The 17,794-nt window shown below is 65.8% G+C and overlaps 3 protein-coding genes across 4 annotated transcripts in view; 1 reads left to right on the top strand and 2 right to left on the bottom strand.

Annotated features, from left to right (window-relative positions):
• Nucleotides 1–175: 175 nt before the first annotated feature.
• Nucleotides 176–4,787, bottom strand: TEPSIN (TEPSIN adaptor related protein complex 4 accessory protein). The gene is made up of 13 exons (XM_065035086.1): nt 4,587–4,787; nt 4,400–4,472; nt 4,222–4,313; nt 4,050–4,143; nt 3,822–3,889; nt 3,404–3,482; nt 3,087–3,158; nt 2,485–2,691; nt 2,213–2,387; nt 1,827–1,940; nt 1,603–1,681; nt 1,346–1,480; nt 176–1,051 (listed from the first exon to the last, which is right to left on the bottom strand). Exons 1-13 carry the CDS (start codon nt 4,626–4,628, stop codon nt 560–562), a joined length of 1,722 nt encoding a protein of 573 aa, XP_064891158.1. The 5' UTR covers nt 4,629–4,787; the 3' UTR covers nt 176–559.
• Nucleotides 4,788–4,934: 147 nt separating this feature from the next.
• NDUFAF8 (NADH:ubiquinone oxidoreductase complex assembly factor 8) lies at nt 4,935–6,074 on the top strand. Its single transcript, XM_065035087.1, has 3 exons — nt 4,935–5,218; nt 5,306–5,416; nt 5,941–6,074. The coding sequence occupies exons 1-3, from the start codon at nt 5,138–5,140 to the stop codon at nt 5,959–5,961; spliced, it is 213 nt and encodes a 70-aa protein (XP_064891159.1). The 5' UTR covers nt 4,935–5,137; the 3' UTR covers nt 5,962–6,074.
• Nucleotides 6,075–6,361: 287 nt separating this feature from the next.
• The window catches only part of SLC38A10 (solute carrier family 38 member 10), a 34,608-nt gene continuing 23,175 nt past the window's right edge, over nt 6,362–17,794 (bottom strand). Inside the window, exons 12-17 of one of the 2 annotated variants that reach the window (XM_065035084.1) lie at nt 13,149–13,319; nt 12,440–12,898; nt 11,805–11,903; nt 11,587–11,616; nt 9,445–9,624; nt 6,362–9,144 (exon numbers count right to left, since the gene is read on the bottom strand). In XM_065035084.1, the coding sequence (XP_064891156.1) occupies nt 8,018–9,144; nt 9,445–9,624; nt 11,587–11,616; nt 11,805–11,903; nt 12,440–12,898; nt 13,149–13,319 (2,066 nt within the window). In that variant the 3' untranslated portion in view covers nt 6,362–8,017. The remainder of the gene's footprint in view (nt 9,145–9,444; nt 9,625–11,586; nt 11,617–11,804; nt 11,904–12,439; nt 12,899–13,148; nt 13,320–17,794) is intronic. The other variant, XM_065035085.1, reaches the window with a different exon arrangement.

Below are 17,794 nucleotides of genomic sequence, written 5' to 3'. Positions count from 1 at the left end.
GGGGCGGCGCCCGGCAGAAAGGGGGCGGCGCCCGGCAGAAAGGGGGCGGCGCCCGGCAGAAAGGGGGCGGCGCCCGGCAGAAAGGGGGCGGCGCCCGGCAGAAAGGGGGCGGCGCCCGGCAGAAAGGGGGCGGCGCCCAGCGATCTCCAGCTGCAGTGCAGGAAGAAGCCACAGGTTCCCAGACACGAGCCGGGGTTTATTGGTGGGTCCCAGCCCCACGGGGAGTGCGCCTGCCCCCCACAGCCACCACCACAGGGCATCTCAGAGCCCCCCGGGCTGTGCCAGGGACCCCAAACCGCGCTCCACTCAGCCCCGTGGGTGCTGCCCGATCCCAGGGGGTGCCACAAGCTGGGCCCTTCCACTGGCACCATGACACCAGGGGCTTCTGGCAAAACAACAGTGACAGGGACACCTCAACCTCACCAAAGCCCTGGCCCCTGCAGCCCCCCTGCCCTCAGCCCCATGAGAAGGGGCACATGGGGCTGCTCCTTCACTTTTCCCTGAAGGGCCATCGCAGAAGAGGCCCTGGGGGGAGGGAAGGCAGAGCCCCCAGCAGCAGCTACACATTGAGGAAGGCAAAGGCTGACGGCTCCTGGCTGCCCTCTGTGTCTGTCTGTCTGTCCTGGGGCTGGGACAGTGTCCGTGGCTCTGCTGGCGGAGAGTCCGGGCAGAGCACCGCACTGGGCCGGGCCACCAGCTCCATGCCAGCGAACAGGGACAGGCTGCGGGAGGGTCCAGTGGCACCTGTCACACTGCCTGCCAGCTGGCCGGCCACCTCCTCTTCGCGGGGCCAGGCTGGCACCACGGCACTGGGTGGCCCAGGGGGCTCCGCTTCCAGCCCCTGCTCCTGGCCAGGGGCCGCTGCAGGCACAGGGAGTGGGGCTGCGCTCAGGGCAGGGAGAAGGCTCTCGCCTGCTGGGGGTGACACATCCGTCAGCAGGTCCCTGGTGCACGGGGCAGTGCCCACGGTGAGGATGGAGGGGTCCGAGTGCGGGCGTGTAGCCTTCAGGGAGGGCTGGTCCCTGCAGAGAGCCTCGAACTGCCGCAGGAGCTGGGAGGAGAAGAGCGGGACAGGCAGAGTGAGAGCAGCACTGGGACGGGGGCTCAGCCCCAGCACCTTCTCCCAGGCAGAGAAACTGTCCTGGGGACCAGCTCGCTGTCCAGAGACCAGCCTCGTCACCCGGGGAGGGATCATCCCACCCCTGGGCTTCCCGCCTCAGAGTTCCCACCCCTCTGGGACACGCACGGAACCTTCCCCAGCACGGGGCGTCCCTGAGGATGGGCAGGCCAGTCCCCACGAGCCCCCTGCCCCAGGGAGAGGACACAGGGACACCCCAGGACTCACTTTCATTGCTCGGTTGGCAACAGGTCCGGGGCTGCCTTGGCTGAGCTGCTGGAGGCGCTGCCGGGTTGCGGCAAAGATCTGGTCGGGGGCGAGGAGGTCGGAGCACACGAGGGAGGAGATGGCGCACATGGAGCGCTGCGGGAGGAGAGCGCGGCTCAGCGCGGTGCCGCAACCAGCACCGAAACACCCCGGCATGGCCATACCTCCTCCCCCTCTGCCTCCCTGCTATGCCAACACCACGGCCACCCTGTGCTCACCATGCGGATGCTGTCACTGGGGTCCTCCAGCGCCCGGCTGAGCAGCTCCAGCACCACCTCGCAATTGAGCAGACCACACCTGGCCAGGGGAAGGGGTGAGGGGGGCGCAGGCAGCCCCTGAGCAGGCAGCTGGGGGTGGGAAGGGCTCCCACTGCCCCCAAAGCCCCCGCAGCACCCCCCACCCAGCCCCACGCTCCCGGAGAGGGTTGGCCACGGGCACTTACTCCTTGATGAAGTGCTGTGCTTCCTCCCGGGTGAGGAAGACCCGGGCACCGTGGGTCAGCGCCGACACCAGCCCCACCTCCCGCAGGCAGTCGCCCAGGCCGTCAGCGTCCACCCTGCTCCGGGAGATGCTTCGGTGGGGACAGGGACCAGCCCTGTCCTCCTGGGAACCCCAGCACAGACCCCAGCACCCTCCCGCGGGCAGAGACCCCTCCAAACCAGCTCCCTCTGCCCGGGCTGCGAGGCAAGGCGTGCCAGGAGGAATCCAGCCCAGCAGCACCGGGCGACTCAAATTCACCATGTAGAAACTGCGGGCGCAGCTCCCAGCGCTGAGGGAAGCACCTCGGGAGGCGCTGGGGAAGCGGAGCCCCCATGGCCCAGCGCTCACCTCTCGGCTGCGGGGGGCAGCTCCCGGCTGGCCCCGGAGTGGCTGTCGCTGCCTGATTTGCTACAGGAGTCCGAGGTGCGGCTCAGGTCGCTGTTCCCCCGCGAGGAGTCCTGGGAGCTGTGCCCGCTGTCCGCCTCCTCCCAGCCGCCCCCGGCCAGCCCGGGCTGGTGTCTCACTGTGGGGACAGCCACGGTGACGTGCCGACCCCCAGACCGGCCCCAGGACCCCTGGGGATCCCCGCGAGCCCCCAGCCCGGTGCCATGGGGACCTACCTCTGCTGCTGTGCGCTGTGGTGGCTGTTGGTGGCTTCACCGCCCCGGTCGGGCTGCAGGAGGGCGAGGGGGCTGTCACAGGCTGGTAGGCGTCCTCAGGGAGCTCCCTGAGGCACGGCCGGGGCCGCTCTGGCGACGGGAGCACAGCCTGGGCCACCGCTTCAGCAGCTCGCTGGATGGTGCTGAGCAGGGCTTCCCCCGGCGATGCTGCGGGAAGGCTGCGGCGTCAGGCGCTCCACGGGGAGCCCAGCCCAGCCCCGTGCACCCACCGCCGCGCCAGGTGGCACGAGGGGACGGCGGGGACCCACCCGCACAGAGGAGCGGCCCCAGCAGCCAGGCTGGGGGGGAATTCTGGCTGGACAAGGGGAAGGAACACCGGGGAACTACCGGGACAAACCGCGGGCCACAGCCAACCTCCCACATCCCTGTCACATCTCCCAGCAGGGAAGGACCTGGCAGAGCCCCCACTCACAGCCCCAGCACCCCTCAGACGGCCTAGGAAAGGGGAGAGCTGCACAAAGCCAAGGGTGCAGCAGGCTCTGCTGAGCCTCCCAGAAACACCTGAGAGAGAAACACCCGCTGAGGAAACCACCAGGACTCACCGGAGCCGCTTTTCTCACCGCTGAAACCGAATCCTTGCAAGGAGCCGCAGGGGCTGGGGCCGGAGCCCATGCCTGGGGGAGGCACAAGGCGCGTTCAGAGGGAGCGCAGGCGTTTGGGGTCACCCCCCACCGCTGTTCCTCCCCACGCGCGCACCGCGGAGCCCTGGGGAGCCAGGGCCACGGCAGCGTCCCTGCGCTCCCCCAGACACCCGCCAGCAGGGCCGGCAGCGCCTGCCCTCACCCCAACAGCCCCCGGCCCGCGGACCCTCCGCACACCAGCAGCTCCAGCCGAAGGGACCGTCCTGTCCCACACGTACCTGCGGGAGGCGGGGGCCGAGCAGGCAGCGCGGCCGGCGGGGGGAGCGGCGCATCCGAGAACAGAATGGTGGCCAAGTCCTGTGGGAGAGCCGGGGGGAAGCAGAGCCCGGGGGGAAGCAGAGCCCGGGGGGAAGCAGAGCCCGGGGGGAAGCAGAGCCCGGGGGGAAGCAGAGCCCGGGGGGAAGCAGAGCCCGGGGGGGCAGCCGGGCCCGGGGGGGCAGCCGGGCCCGGGGGGGCAGCCGGGCCCGGGGGGGCAGCCGGGCCCGGGGGGGCAGCCGGGCCCGGGGGGGCAGCCGGGCCCGGGGGGGCAGCCGGGCCCGGGGGGGAGCAGCCCAGATCCGGGTGCCCAGCCGGGCCCTGGGGGCTCTGGGCGGCAGAGCTGCCCCCCGGCTCAGCGGGAACAGGGGCAGCACCCACCTGCGCGGCCGCCCGCACCTTCTGGTTCAAGCTGTTTCCGTGGAGCGGGTCTGGGGGCCCGGAGAACGCTGCGGGGACGAGGGCGGGAGCGCTGGGGAACGCGCGGCTCCCGGCACCGGGCAGGGGCGGCAGGAGCCCGCCCGGCCCGGCAGCGCTCGGCCCCCGGAGCAGCCCCGGCGGGCAGGACCCGCGGGCTCCCCCGCAGCACCCCGGGGCTCCCCCCGTTACCTGCGGCCTCCCGGACGAAGCAAGCGTTCCTCCTGAGCTGCAGCACGAAGTGCGGGGAGCCCTGCGCGCAGGCGTGCAGCAGGATCTTCAGCACCTGCGGCGGGGGCTCCGGTGACGAGGCCGCGGCGCCGCCGTCCCGCCGCTCCCGCCCCGGGGCTGCCCCCCCACCCACCTTGATCTTGACGCGGCAGGAGCCGCCCTGCAGCCGGGGCAGCAGGAACTCCAGCAGGCAGCGGCTGCTGCCGGGGGACTCCCGGGAGATCTCTGGGCGGGTTACGGATCCTGCTCTGCCCGCACCGGCCCCCCCGCCCGCTCCCCCCGCCCGCTCCCCCCGGCCCCCGCAAGGATACGGGCGATCTCCTCGAACAGGTACCCGGGGCAGGGCCCGTCGTCGTCCGCCGTGGCCCTGAGCAGCAGCGGCAGCTGCGGGGGAGGCGGCGTGAGCGGGGCCGGGCCCAGCGACGGTGACGTCACGGGCGGCGGAGTGACGTCACGCCCCGGGCAGCCCGCACCCGCCGCTCCCCCCCCGGTCCGTACCCGGCTCAGAAAACTCAACCGGTCTCTCAGCGGCGCCGCCATGACACTCCCGGTGCTGGCCCTGCCCGGCTCGAAAAGAGCTTCACGGCTCCGCCCACCGGAAGGCGCTGAGCACCAATGAGAGTACTAAACGCTGCCGCTCGGCCAGTCATCGGCGAGGAAGGGCGGAGCTTCAGGCGGAAGTGCTTCACAAGACTGACGCCGGCAGCAAAAGGGCGGGAGACCGGAAGTAAACAACCGGCACCTCCGCCAATTAGAGCTGCCCGCGGCGGGCAACCAATCAGTGGGGGCTCGAGAGGTGGGTGCCGCCTGTGACCAATCCACTTTTCCAGGAGGCGAAACCAGCCAACCCGAGAGGAGACCGTCCATCAGTACCCAATCAGAGAGCAAGCGCGGTTTGATATGCACGCCACTTCACCTATCGACAAGTCGAAGAGGCGGGTATCCACCGGCGTCCAATACGAGGGCGCGTTTCTTTGACGAGCGGCGCGGCTGCCCAATCGCGGCCGCCCCCTCCATGGCGGTGTCCGAGCCGTGAGGCGGCGGCGGCCATGTCGGGCCGGGGCGTGTGGCAGCGGGCGCGGGCGCGGCTGCGGCGCTTCCCGGAGCTGCTGGCGGGGTGCGGGGAGCAGGTGCGGCCGGGCCGGGCCGGGCCGGGCGGGCGGGCGGGGGCGGCCCGGGGGCTGCTCCCGGTGCTCCGGCTGTCTCGTTCCCCGCAGGCAGCTGCGTACGGGCGGTGCGTGGCGGCGGCGGCGGCCGGGCCGGCGGAGCTGCGGCGGGACCAGTGTGTGCGGGAGTTCCGGGCGCTGCGGGACTGCCTGGCCCGGGCGGTACGTGCGGGGTCCCGGCGCCGGCACCGGGCGGGCTCGGGGCGGTGCCCGCGCTGTGCTGCGGCCGAACCCCGAACCCCGCGGGCGGCCCCGGGCCCTGGCGGTGCGGAACGGGTTGGGAGGAGGGAGCGGAGCCGGTGCGGGGCTGGAGCACAATGTGATGGGGCTGAGGGACCGGGGGCTCACTGGAGAGCAGAGCTGGGGGGAGACCTTCTGATCTCTGACCTGCATAAAGGAGCTTGGAGCCAGGGGGTCAGGCTCTGCTCCCCAGGAACAAGCGCCAGGAGCAGAGGAAACGGCCTCGAGTTGCACCAGGGGAGGTTGAAAATTAGGAACAATTTCCTTATGGAAAGGGCTGTGGGGCATTGGAACAGGCTGCCCAGGGCAGTGCTGGAGTCACCAGCCCTGGGGGCTGATGGACACACAGAGGGGTTCTCGGGACATTGGGCAGCGCGGGGGGTTATGGTTGGGGTGGATGGTCTTGAGGGGCTTTTCCAATAAAACGAATCTGTGATTGTTCGCAGGCGAAGGCGACGCCGCAGTGACCGCAGTGACCGTGCTGACCGCAGTGACCGTGCTGACCGCAGCGACCGCGGTAACCGCGGTGACCGCAGGGCCGGGCTGGACGCGCCACAGTGAAATAAAGACTCAAACCCAACCCTGCTTGTCCTTAAATTACAGAACAGAGCTGGGGGAGGGCGCAGCGCCCCGGAGCTGCCTGTCCCGGCCCCAGGCGGCAGCGCGCGTGTCCTCCGCCCGGCGCGGCGCGGCGCGCGCTCCCTGCAGCGCCAGCGGCAAATCTCAAACACAAAACTCCTTTTCCTTGGGAACAGAACTCCTCACGCCCGGAGCAGCCAGCGCTGCCCGCCCGGGGAGCACGGCCCCGGGGCTGCGGAGCCCCGTCACTGATCTCTTTTAATTTTTTAAAAAGAATTCAGCTCAAAATGCTTCAGGTTGTTTTATTGACCAGCTTGGCCTCCCCTCTGGTCTCTCCCGCCGCTCCCCAGCCGGTGCTGAGGAACGTCAGGAGCGTCTTTGGTCCTTTGTGTTCACACCAACAGCTCAAAATCGGGACGGGCAGGCGGCGCAGACGGGGCAGATCCAGCCCGGCAGATCCTGCCCTGGCTCCCGTGCCCTCGCGCTTCACAAAGGCTGCGAGCGGCTCTGGGGCTGCGGCCGCGTCGCTTGTGCTTCAGACAGCGCGGGAGAAGCTCCCGGGGGGCGCGGGGGTGTCCCCCGATGCAGAACGGGCACCCGGGTCCGCGGCTCGTCCTGGGGCTCCGTGTCATTTTAATGAGGAATTAAGACAACATCCTCGGAGCAGCGGAGCCCGGAGCGGGGTGACCGTCCCCATGGTCCCATCCACCGCAAACTCCGCGAGGCTCGTTTACCAAAGACACGTGGAGACGCGGATATAAAAACCAGCACAGTGATGAGGTCTGTAGGCTCCGGGCTGGGAAATTTCAGCCGTTCTAGCGAGAGCTTTGGGATTTGATTTGTTACATTCGTGAGTCAGGATGTAAAAACAAACACAAAACAAAGCAACGAGCAGAGGGATGAATCACGGTCTGGGAGCCTGGGGGGAACCGGCGCTCCCAGCGCCGCTCTTCCCCTCCTTGCTCATGAAACACGTCTCCAGGGCAGGGGCTGACAGCGACGGGTGTAAAACACAGAGGACAAACACTGCACCGCGGTGCAGAGCAGAGGTAGGTTCGCCTGAGCCCCCGGTCCCCGCTTCAACCGCTTCTTTTGTTCCCAAATCAGTCGCCTCTTGCAGAAACTCCGGCTGGTTTGGGGGGCGCCCCCGGCTGAGCTTCGTAAAGCACTTTGAAGGAGTCGCTGAGCCGAGCGCCCGGGAGGGCGGGACAGCAAAGCTCCGGCTTATTGCTTGTGTGTGGCCAACAAACAGAGTCCCTGGGAGTCGAGGCAGCACAACAGCGGCCGTTGTGCCCGTTTAAGGCAGCGTTTCTACTAAACGAGGTTCCTAAACCACAACTATCTCCTAAACACGCAAGACTAACAGCTCCCACTTCAAGAGAAACACCAAAGCAAATGGCTAAGCTGGTTCTCAACGCCTGATTTGATGCTTCTCCAGAACGAAGCCGTTCCTGGGGAGGGATCCTGGGTCCCCCCTCGGGGAAGCTGCTCTGGGGAGCCTGGGGACAATCACCTCGGGGACAATCACCTCGGGGACAATCACCTCGGGGACAATCACTTCGGTGCGGAGCACGGAGCCAAGAGCTGGATGGAAAAGGCAATTCGATACGAACGGGATGTTGAACGAGGTGTTTGAGAGCCGGGCTGGCAGGGAGCCGACGCAGGTGGCAGCCAGGGGAAGGCAGGGGACAGCGGGAGCTTTGTCCCCAGAGCTGCCACCTCCTGCGACAGACAGGGAGGTGCCACCGTCCCCTGGACGGAGCTCAGGGGTCCCGGCAGCTCCCGCGGGTCCCAGCGTTGCGTCCAGCAAAGCGCCGCGGCTCCGACCAACCTCCTTCCTGAGCCGCGGCGGCCGAAAAGCCAGCTGGTGCACTCGAACCTTCCCCGCGGCGCTCCCGAGCCCCGCGGCCAAGAGCCGCAGCCACCCACGGCGCGGCCCCCCGCTCACACGCTGCCGCCCGCCCGCGGCAGCTGCTCCATGTGCCGGCTGCGGCCCAGCTGCTGCGCGCCCTCCGCAACCTGCTGCAGCCGCGTCTCCAGCGCGCTCCGCAGGTCGTTCACCTTCACATCTGGGAGGGGGTTCAGGCCAATGAGGACCCCCGCCCCCTGCGCAGCCTCCTCCTCCTCGCGAGGCAGCAGGTCCCGTCTCCTCCGGCGCAGGTCCAGGTCCGCCTGCAGTTTCAGGTCGCGGTTGGGTTTGACATCATCGTCCAGCTGCGGGTCCCCGTGGGCAGCCACTCCTCTCTCGGGTTTTCGGTCGTTTTCAGGGCCCAGTTTCTTCTCAGCGGTGTTGGCAAGGGCCCCGTCACCGAGTCCCTGCCGGCTCCGCAGCCCTCCCGGCGGCTCCTGCGCCCCCTTCTCCCGAGGAGCCTCTTCCCTGCGCTCCCCCTGGCCAGGCAGGTCCCGCTGCAGGTCGTGCTGCCGCCCGCCAGCGCCCGCCGCCCCCTGTGCCGCAGCCCCCGGCCCGGCCCGCAGGTGCCGCTCGCCCTCTGCCGCGTCCCGCTGGTCCTGCGCGGCTGCCAGGGCTCCGGGCTCCACCCGGCTCAGGGCTTTGGCTTTCAGGTCTGTTCCCGCGTCTCTTTCCAGGCTCTTTTCTGCCAGTCCCTGAACTTTGGCAGCCCCCGGCTGTTCTCTTTGGACGGGAGCTGTAGCCTCTTCCACGGCTTTCATGGAATTCTTCTTCTCGTGGACGTCTCTTCCAGCTTTGGAGTCCTGACCTCCTCCTAAATCCTCCGCCAAGGGCTTCTTTTCTAGGTGGTTTCTGGCCGCTGGAACGTGTTGGGCATCCCCGTGAACGGGATCCCGGTTCTCCGCTGTATTTTTAATGGCTCTGTCGTTCTGCGGCAGCACCTTCCGCTCCTTGGGAGGAACGCCGGGAATCTCGCGCCTCTGGGCGGGCTGTCCCCGCGTCCCCGCAGCCCCGCGGCGCTGCCCGCCGGCGTCGGCAGCCTGTCCCGGTGGCTCCCGCGGCTCTTTGCCGAGCGGCTGAGCGGCAGCTTCTTGCTTGGCGCCCGGACCCTCGTCCTCCCTGCTCCGGGGGAGGGGCGCGGCGGGGTCCTGCTGCGCTTCCGCTGCGGAACAGAAACATAACACGTAAAGGCTTTTTCTGACGACAAGCGGCACGTTTCCTTCTCCTCTCACCACGTCCTGCACCACAGGGGACAGGGGAAGCAATCCCACCATCGTGGAACACGAGGAGAGCCTGGGGGGAGCGTCACCCTGCGCTGGGGGATCCAGGGCCAGGCACATGAACTCTGCAGAGCGGCCTCTGCCCTGTGCCAAGGGGCTCGGATCTGTCCTGGCCGATTTTAGAGCTGCTGAGAGCGCTGATCGGCCTGGGGAGGGGTCACGCTCTTGGGTGGTGTCCTTACCTTGCTTCGGCTTCTCCTCCCCTCCCTCCTCCTGCCTCTGCTGGTGGATCTCCTTGTGCTGCTCTTCAATCACCGCCAGCAGCTTCGCCTGCTGGTCAAGCAGCTGCTTGTGCTGTACCTGCTGCTCTTTGATGACCTGCAGCAGCACGGCGTGGTCCAGCAGCTTCGCCTGCCCCGCTTCTAGAAAAGACAAAACACACACAGAAATAAGACCCAAACTCCATGACTCAAACCTCTCATTAGAAACAACCCGCACGGTGGGACAAACCGACACGGAAACATTGACCCGACACATGAGGTACCGACGCTGAGCTGGGTCTTTCCGGAGGACAAGTCCTGGGTGACAACCAGAGTGACCAGAGGCTCCTGTGGCCTGTTCTCCCGGCTTAGCCAAGGCAAGGGCTGGCAGGAAAACACCCGCCGAACAACCCTGCCCACGGCCCCGCAGAACAGGGACATCCCTGCCCACGGCCCCGCAGAACAGGGACATCCCTGCCCACGGTCCCACAGAACAGGGACATCCCTGCCCACGGTCCCACAGAACAGGGACATCCCTGCCCACGGCCCCGCAGAACAGGGACATCCCTGCCCACGGTCCCGCAGAACGGGGACATCCCTGCCCACGGTCCCGCAGAACAGGGACATCCCTGCCCACGGTCCCACAGAACAGGGACATCCCTGCCCACGGTCCCACAGAACAGGGACATCCCTGCCCACGGCCCCGCAGAACAGGGACATCCCTGCCCACGGTCCCGCAGAACGGGGACATCCCTGCCCACAGTCCCACAGAACAGGGACATCCCTGCCCACGGTCCTGCAGAACGGGGACATCCCTGCCCACGGTCCCGCAGAACGGGGACATCCCTGCCCACGGCCCCGCAGAACAGGGACATCCCTGCCCACGGCCCCACAGAACGGGGACATCCCTGCCCACGGCCCCGCAGAACAGGGACATCCCTGCCCATGGCCCTACAGAACAGGGACATCCCTGCCCACGGCCCCGCAGAACAGGGACATCCCTGCCCACGGCCCCACAGAACAGGGACATCCCTGCCCACGGCCCCGCGCAGCCGCGGCACCACACAGCGCACACGGGCACGGGGGGACATGCCTCGCGGTGATTCACCAGCCGTGAGCGCCACGTCACACACAGACCAGCAGCCCCAGGTCTGCAGGGACACGTCGCTGCCTTTGGACGGAGCCCCAGACGTGCCGAATCGTATCTGAGAGGGGGAACCGCGTGGCACTCACCTCCCACCCCAACAAGCTCCATTCCTTTGAAACTCACCCTGTCCCCAGACGCCCCGAAGGAAATAATGTCAAAATTACAGCCTGTAAAGTGCCGTTTGAGTTACAAAGGGATGCTGTCCAGGTTAGTCTCCTCCAGCACGCACTGCCTCCCCGTCCCGCTAATCACCCACAAGGTGATTAACGAGGAATATTGCCAGTTCCCATGATGGCAGCACGAGCCGAGCGCCCCCGGATTCCCCCCGGGCCGCCAGGGGAACTCCGTCCCTTCCAGAGAGCAACTGACTCCACGAGATCTGTTTATTCTCACACTTTGCTCAGAATAAACAACGAAACAGAAGTCACTTCTGGTCCGGGCTCCCCGAGCCGCCGGGTCCCCGCGGGGCACACGGCGGGAAGGTCTCACACCAAATCAAGCGTTTCTCACCCCAGCTCCACGCACACGTAACTCCCGTGTCTGTGCAGCTCAACTCGCCCACACCGAGCAACGGAAACGGGGCTCCCGGCTCGCCCTTGGACCGTGGGGAGCGCCGGCATTGCCGGAGCTTCGGCTGCATTTTAACAGGCCATCTTCACAAAAAACATCTTAGACGGTTATCGAATGAGAGCACTCGAGTTCCCGCGGCCTGGGGCAGCCGCAGCCGGAGCACCCAACAGCTGTTTGCAGAGAGCACCCCGGGCTCCCTTTCACCCCTCCCGCCCCGCGCAGCTCGGGACGAAGCTCCGCTCAGGGCAGAGGAGCAGAGCGAGCCCAGCGCGGTTTGCGTGACGCCCTCACGGGGCGATGGGGCAGCACCCCGGCACGTCCCACACGGACTGCACAGGAAACCCCACGGAAACTCAGGCGCTTTCACCCTCCTTGAAACCTGAAGAGCCGTCGCAGTCCCGACCCACCGCTGGCTTTTACACCCAGTGTCTGAAGTCCTGTTGCAACACAGAACGAGAAGGCGATAATTAGCAATCCGAGCGGTACCACCAAGCCAAGAGGACGGCGACGCGCCCCCCGGGAGCAGAGCCCACCCGCTGCCACCGCACAGACGAGCGCAGAGCCGCGGGGTGGCACGAAGCGAAGAGCAGAGGGGAGCCCCCAGCCCCCCGGGACACACACTCACCCTCCAGCTTGCTCTCCCCGTCCTGCTGCTGCTGCTCCTGGGGGTTCCGCGGCTCCAGCTGCTCCGCTCGCTCCGGGACGGGCAGCTCCGGCTTGTCACCTGCGGACGGACAGAGCTCTGCAGTCAGCGAGGACGCTCCGCGGCAGATGTTCCCTGAAACGACTCCGCACCGCGTTGTCCCCCCCGCCTAAGCCGGCGCAGTTTATATTCAACCCGATGACTGCAAGGGAAGTAATAAAAGAAAAAAATATTTAACAATCGTATAGACTCGTGGCAGCGAGCCAGCGCTAACTACCTCCGCCAATTAAAATGCAAGAACGGTTCTAACGAGCTTTTAGACGGGCACTTAGCAATGTGTTACCTGTCAAGATCTGCCGGCTCCGTGTCCCCAGTGAGTTCAGGGACGCACGGGAACAGCATGGCACCTGACATTTAGCAGGCTAGCAAACAACTGTTTGACAGATATTACAGGAGCTGTCAAAGCCACCAGATTCCTCCTTTTCCACGGCAGCTGCTGACAGGGCCGCGCGCTCACGGGCTCAGCTCCCGAATTCACAGGAAACGCTGGGATGGAGGCAGGAACTGCCCGGTCTCCGGGATCCCAGGCCAAAAGGAGTTTGTTCAGACAAGCTTACCAGGGTCTCCTTCCTTCTCCACCGACTTCGCAGCCTCCTCTGCTTTCCTGGGGAGCTGGAGCTTCGATTTCTCCCCGTCACCTGCAGCCTCAGCTTTCATCTCGCCGTCGGGCACGGCAGCTCGCGCCTCGGCTCCCAGCGCTCGTTTGTCTGGCTCCAGCTCTTTGTAGGGCAGCCTGCCCTGCCGCGCCATCACCTCCAGCGCGTTCTTCGCATTCTTGCCGGGCTCGGCGGTCCCTCCCCGCGGCTGGTTCTCAGCAATCGCTTCCTTCCCTTGTTTTGGGCCAAGCGCCTCTTTCTGAGGATCCAGCGCCGGCTCGAGCAGACGGTCGTTGGCGGCTCCGGGCACAGCCTTGTTCTCGTCGGACTCCTCGCGCTCCCGCCCCATGTCCACCACCACCTCGTCGTGCGGGACGGGCGGCTCGTGGCGATGAGCCTCCCCCACGGGCAGGGCGATCCCTGCGGGACGACAGGCAGGGTGAGCGGCTGGAAAAGCAGCGGGATCACTGCACACCCAGCTGCCCTTCTCAACCCGGCCTCCCCTTCCTCACCAGAGGCTGCGTTCCCAACGAGCCCCGAGAGCATCAAATACTAAATCACCTTCAGTGCACGAGGTAACGAGCACAGATCAGGATCTTTACCTAAAATACTCCTGCAGTGTGCACCTCCAGCTCTGAAGCCGGCAGCTCTCCCCCAGAGCCCCCCTTACCCTGATCGGGACGGTCGAGCTGCACTTTCTCCTCCGGCTTCCCTCTGTCCTCCTCTCTCTCGGGAACCTCCATGGGCACCTTGATCTGCGGCTGCTCCATCTCCTCCTTCTCCCCCAGCAGTTTGGGTTTAGCACGGTCATCCGCCGCCGCCTCCGCCGCCGGGTTCTGCTCTGCAAAGGCAGGACGGGAGCTGCAGGACGGGAGCTGCAGGACGGGAGCTGCCGGACGGGAGCTGCAGGACGCCGCTCGGCAGGGCCGGGGTGGCAGCTCCGTGCTGTGCCCGCACCAGCCGGGCAGCGACCTTCCCTCCAGCATCAGTGCGGAGGGGTTGGGGCTTTTGTTCTGGGGCCGCCTGGCTGTTCTCCCCGCGCGGCGCCTTTGCCGGAAGGCCAGGCCAGGCCAGGCCGGGACGTGCCGCCTGCCGCTGCGAGCCGGTGCCGCCAGATGGTAGCAAACCCCCGGCTCCCCGCCGGACCCTGCGCGGGAGAAACCGGGGGGTCCAGCTGCACCCCCCCTCCCCTGCACCAGCTGCACAGCTGCTCAAACCCTCTTTGATCGTGATCTTTTTCTCCTTTTGGTGCACATCCCCAGCCCTTCGCACACTCGAGCGTGACGTGGGGAAACTCCCGGGGGGACAGGGACTCCCCCACCTCTCCAAAGACACATCCCAGTCAAACCAGTGGTGGGGTTCAGCGCTGGAGTAGCTCCCACACCCCGCGGGACGGGAACGGTCCCCCCGACCCACACAGCGCGAGCAGGGAGCGAGCTCTTCCTCAGAAGAGCAGCGGAGGAGGAAACCCAATTGTTTCCCAGCACTGAAGTTGTTCTGCAGATTTTTTTTCCATCTAACAAACTCTTCTGTAACAAAAAAACATTCTCAACTCTTCCCCCGTTTGCCCTCCCCCGAGCGATTTCCTTCGGGGAATTAATTCTATAAACATCTTTCCATATTCCCCTCCCCCTCCGCAGGGCTGGTGCGATTTATTACAAGATGAACTCATGGGAAAGAAGAGATTGCCACAACTTCAGCTGCGTGGGCCTTACCCAAATTAGGGGGGAAAAGCCCAACAGAATGAGTACAAAGTCCTGGCCCAGAGGGATCCGCGCCAGCAGGACCCCGCGCCGGTCCAGAAACCTGGACGCTCTGGCAGCCGGTCCGGGGACGTGCGCGGGGCCGCCCGCGGTTCTCCGGCCGGGAACGACGGTGGGAGGGAAAAACAACTCGGGTTTCATGAGAAACTTGAGGCTGGTGCGCAAGGGTCGCGCTGCCCACGGAGGGAGCGCCGGGCTCGGCCAGCCGGGCAGGACCCGTCTCCTTCGGGGCGAGCGGGGCTGCGGGAGCCAGTGCCCGGCGCTGGCCGCGGGCCTGGGCAGCGGGAGGGGAGCGCCGGGCTCGGCCGCGGGTGCTCCGGCGAAGCCCCGGCCTCGCAGCAACACACAACGAATTAGTTACTCCGTCCGAGGAAAGTTTTTCCGTTAATTGGTTCATGAAGCCGGGCGGGGGCTGCGCTCGGAGGAGACGGCGGAGGAGCCGGGAACCACAACCGCGTTCCCACGGCGGACGGGAACCGCGAGCCCCGGCAGCAAGAGGAGGGGAAAGCAGAGGAGGGAGCGGGACGGCCGTCCCTGCGAGCGCCAACGGAGCGTTAAACCAGAACTGCCCCGGCTGGGGGAGCCGCAGCAGGTGAACCCCCCCCCGGGTCCGGGACACAACCCGCGGGCTGGGGAAACCCGCTGCGCAAAAAGCATCAATCGTCAATCAAGAGGCAGCCGCGTGGTCCCTGTTCTGCAAACAATGCGAGAAAAGAGCAAAACACAAACAAAACACAAACAAAAAATTAGAGTCTCCACACCATAATAAGACAAAGTTGCCTCCGAGCCATCATTTGCTCAGCAGGAAACAAAATTAAGTTCATCATCAGGGTGTGAATTAACGACCTCTCACGCTGCATGGAAATCTATAAGGGACTATATGTGGTTTGCAGAGAACAATTTTGCTCGGGATGTGTAATAACCGCTCTGTCTCGTCGCCCTCCGGGTCCCTTTGGAGCGCGGTGCAGTAACGCCGCGCCTCTCCGTGCTCTATGAGCGGCCTTGGCCTCCCCAGCGGGCTGAGCGGCTGGAAAGGCTGTTTGGTCTGCAGCGGGGGACGCGGGCGCCGGGCAGCGCCGGGGGCTTTGCTTCGCCTCGGCACAGCCCCGAGGGAACCAGGGCTCTCGGCGACCGTCGCCGCGTGGTGTGGTTTGCCAACAGCCTCTCCCGGCTGCAATAAAACTTCACGATTAGCAAGCTAAAAGCTTCCCTTCCCCCCCGCCCCTGGTTCGGGTAGCAGCAGCGCTCCCAGAAAGGCATTAAATCCTCCTATCGCTCTCGGCCACCGCAGCGACAACTGCAGCCAAAAGCTGCGTCCGCACACGCCGCTGCGGGCGGGGGTGCCAGAGGGGCCCCCGTGTGTCCCCGAGCCGAGGGGGATCCGGGGAAGGGACCGGGGGACACCGCCCCCCCGGAGCATCGCCCGGGGTTCAGGATCGGCTCGTGCCGGTTCAGCTTCAGCTTCGCTTCAACCGCTTCAGCGCAGGGAAATGGAGCAAAATCCACCAGCTCATGCTAATGAAAACGAAGAATAAGTGGGGCAGAGGGACGGGGGCAAATCGCTGTCCCCAAATGTGCCGAGCAGCCCCACGCAGGGCAGGGACGAGCCCCCCCGGGAGCCCGGCGCAGCCCCCTCTCCCTGAAACGGGTACAGATTCCACAAGGTTATCGAATGGCATCACCAAAATTAGTTCACAGTTGTCTCCCGACGCACCAGCAGTAAAAACGAACCCAAATTACAGGAGGCTGATGGCTCCTTTTCTGTGTCACAGGCGCTATTAAAAGCTCGGGTGCACAGAGCACCGGGGAGAGCCGCGGCGGATCGAGCTGTTCGGCAGCTATTAGCAGCTCCACATAATCCACATTTCACAGGCGCCGGGGGCTGCTCAGCTCGGGACGCCGCGGGGACGCAGCCGGGCAGGGCTCGTTTCTGGGGACAAACACCCAGATACGGCACAGGACAGAGGAGCCCTCGGCATCACAGCCAAACGCAGCCCCGAGTTTCGCCCGAGTCCCACGTAACACAAACCAGGAGGACACGAGGGATGGATGGAGAAGGGTCCCCAGCGCCGGGAAAGGGTGCTCTTGCACAAGGAGCGTGAATCGGGTCTTTGTTACCCGACATTGCACAACGAGAAAGAAAATGAAGCAGCGATGATCAAGTAAGAAGCTGAAAAATATTACAAAATCTTAATCCACCCCATGAGACCCTCTAGGGTGCTTTCAAATACAGAGAGAAATTGCCTAATTAGCTTTTTTTTTTTTTTAATGGATAATTGCCTTCATGAGCTTTCACAGGCAGCTTAGCAACCTTTTAACACAGGCGCACACGCCGCACGGCGCGGCAGAACATCTCTGAAAGGGGTTTTATACCTTTCCCGAAGAGCTGCTGACAGTAAACCTCCAGCAATCCAGGCAGGGGCTGTAATGGGCACTTGGGTGTCGTTAGTAAAAACACTGTTCAGACTTCGCTGGTCAATACATGTTCACATAAAAGGGCAATGTTCTAATATTCATAATCCCAGGGCCCACAGGGCAGGGTTTTAATGAAAGTCTGTACAGTTCTGGTCTCCACAACATCAAAGAGGCCAATAAAACTCCTCTCACATGCTGACAGGCAAAAGTCAGATGCTGAAGGCAGAACTGGGAAAAAGCCGCGGCGCAGCCCCCGGGTTCGGCTCGGCACGGCGGCCGGGGGCGCGGGAAGGGGCCGGGGCTCCCCCGCCCGCCCAGGAGCCGCGCGTTGCTGCCGAGCGCGGAGCCCGACGCAGCCGCGCAGGGACCGGGGCAGCGGTGCCGGGGGACGGGACGCGGCTGCCGCGGCGCTTCACAGGCTCCCGGCCCCGCAAAACACGGCGGGTGAGGCCGAGGAGCCGCGGGGGAAGAAGGGCACCGTTTACCACCCCTCATTGCTAGTCGAGCTCACAGCCCACGCAGGCACAGGGCGGCACGGGTCCACGCTTGGGGCTCTCGCAGCAGCAGCTCCCGCGTCCCCAGCGCCGGCTGCTCTGCAGGGACCTCGTCCCATTGCTCCGCGCGGCTCCGTCCCAGGGCCACAGCAGAGCCAGCAGCCCCCACTGGCAACGGGCCCTCGCTGTGCCGGGGCAGCAGAGCCCCACGGCTCCTCCTGCGGAACGTGGGAACCGCAGCGCCCACCCACCGTCCCGCCGGGGGGAATCGCTCCATCCAGCGGCAACAGGGGCTCTGGGCCGGGTGCTGGGTTCGGCAGGACGGCCGCTGTGCCACGCGGGATGAGACACCAGCGTCCCGCTCCACCGCCTCGCTTCACGGGGAGAAGAGATTTAGCAAACCCCAGCGGACACCATCTTTTATGGGACTTCTTTTCTATTTTCCCAGTCGCAAGAACATGTGTCGTTAGCGACGACTCCTGAAACGAGCAGCTGTTCTTTGGCCATTACTGCTCCAAAATTAACCAAGACGGAAGAATTCAATCGCATCCCTCCTCCCGGCCCTGCTGAGTGCGCTCGATTAAGGGATCGGGAGCATCTTGTGCTCAGGGTTGCCGGGTGTCCCCGGGAAGGACGCGCGCCGT

This window comes from Columba livia, chromosome 18 (genome assembly GCF_036013475.1).
Source record: "Columba livia isolate bColLiv1 breed racing homer chromosome 18, bColLiv1.pat.W.v2, whole genome shotgun sequence".
Classification (NCBI taxonomy): Eukaryota; Metazoa; Chordata; class Aves; order Columbiformes; family Columbidae; genus Columba; species Columba livia.
Note: the sequence above shows the minus strand (reverse complement) of the source record. Positions and strands in the feature narration are given on the sequence as shown.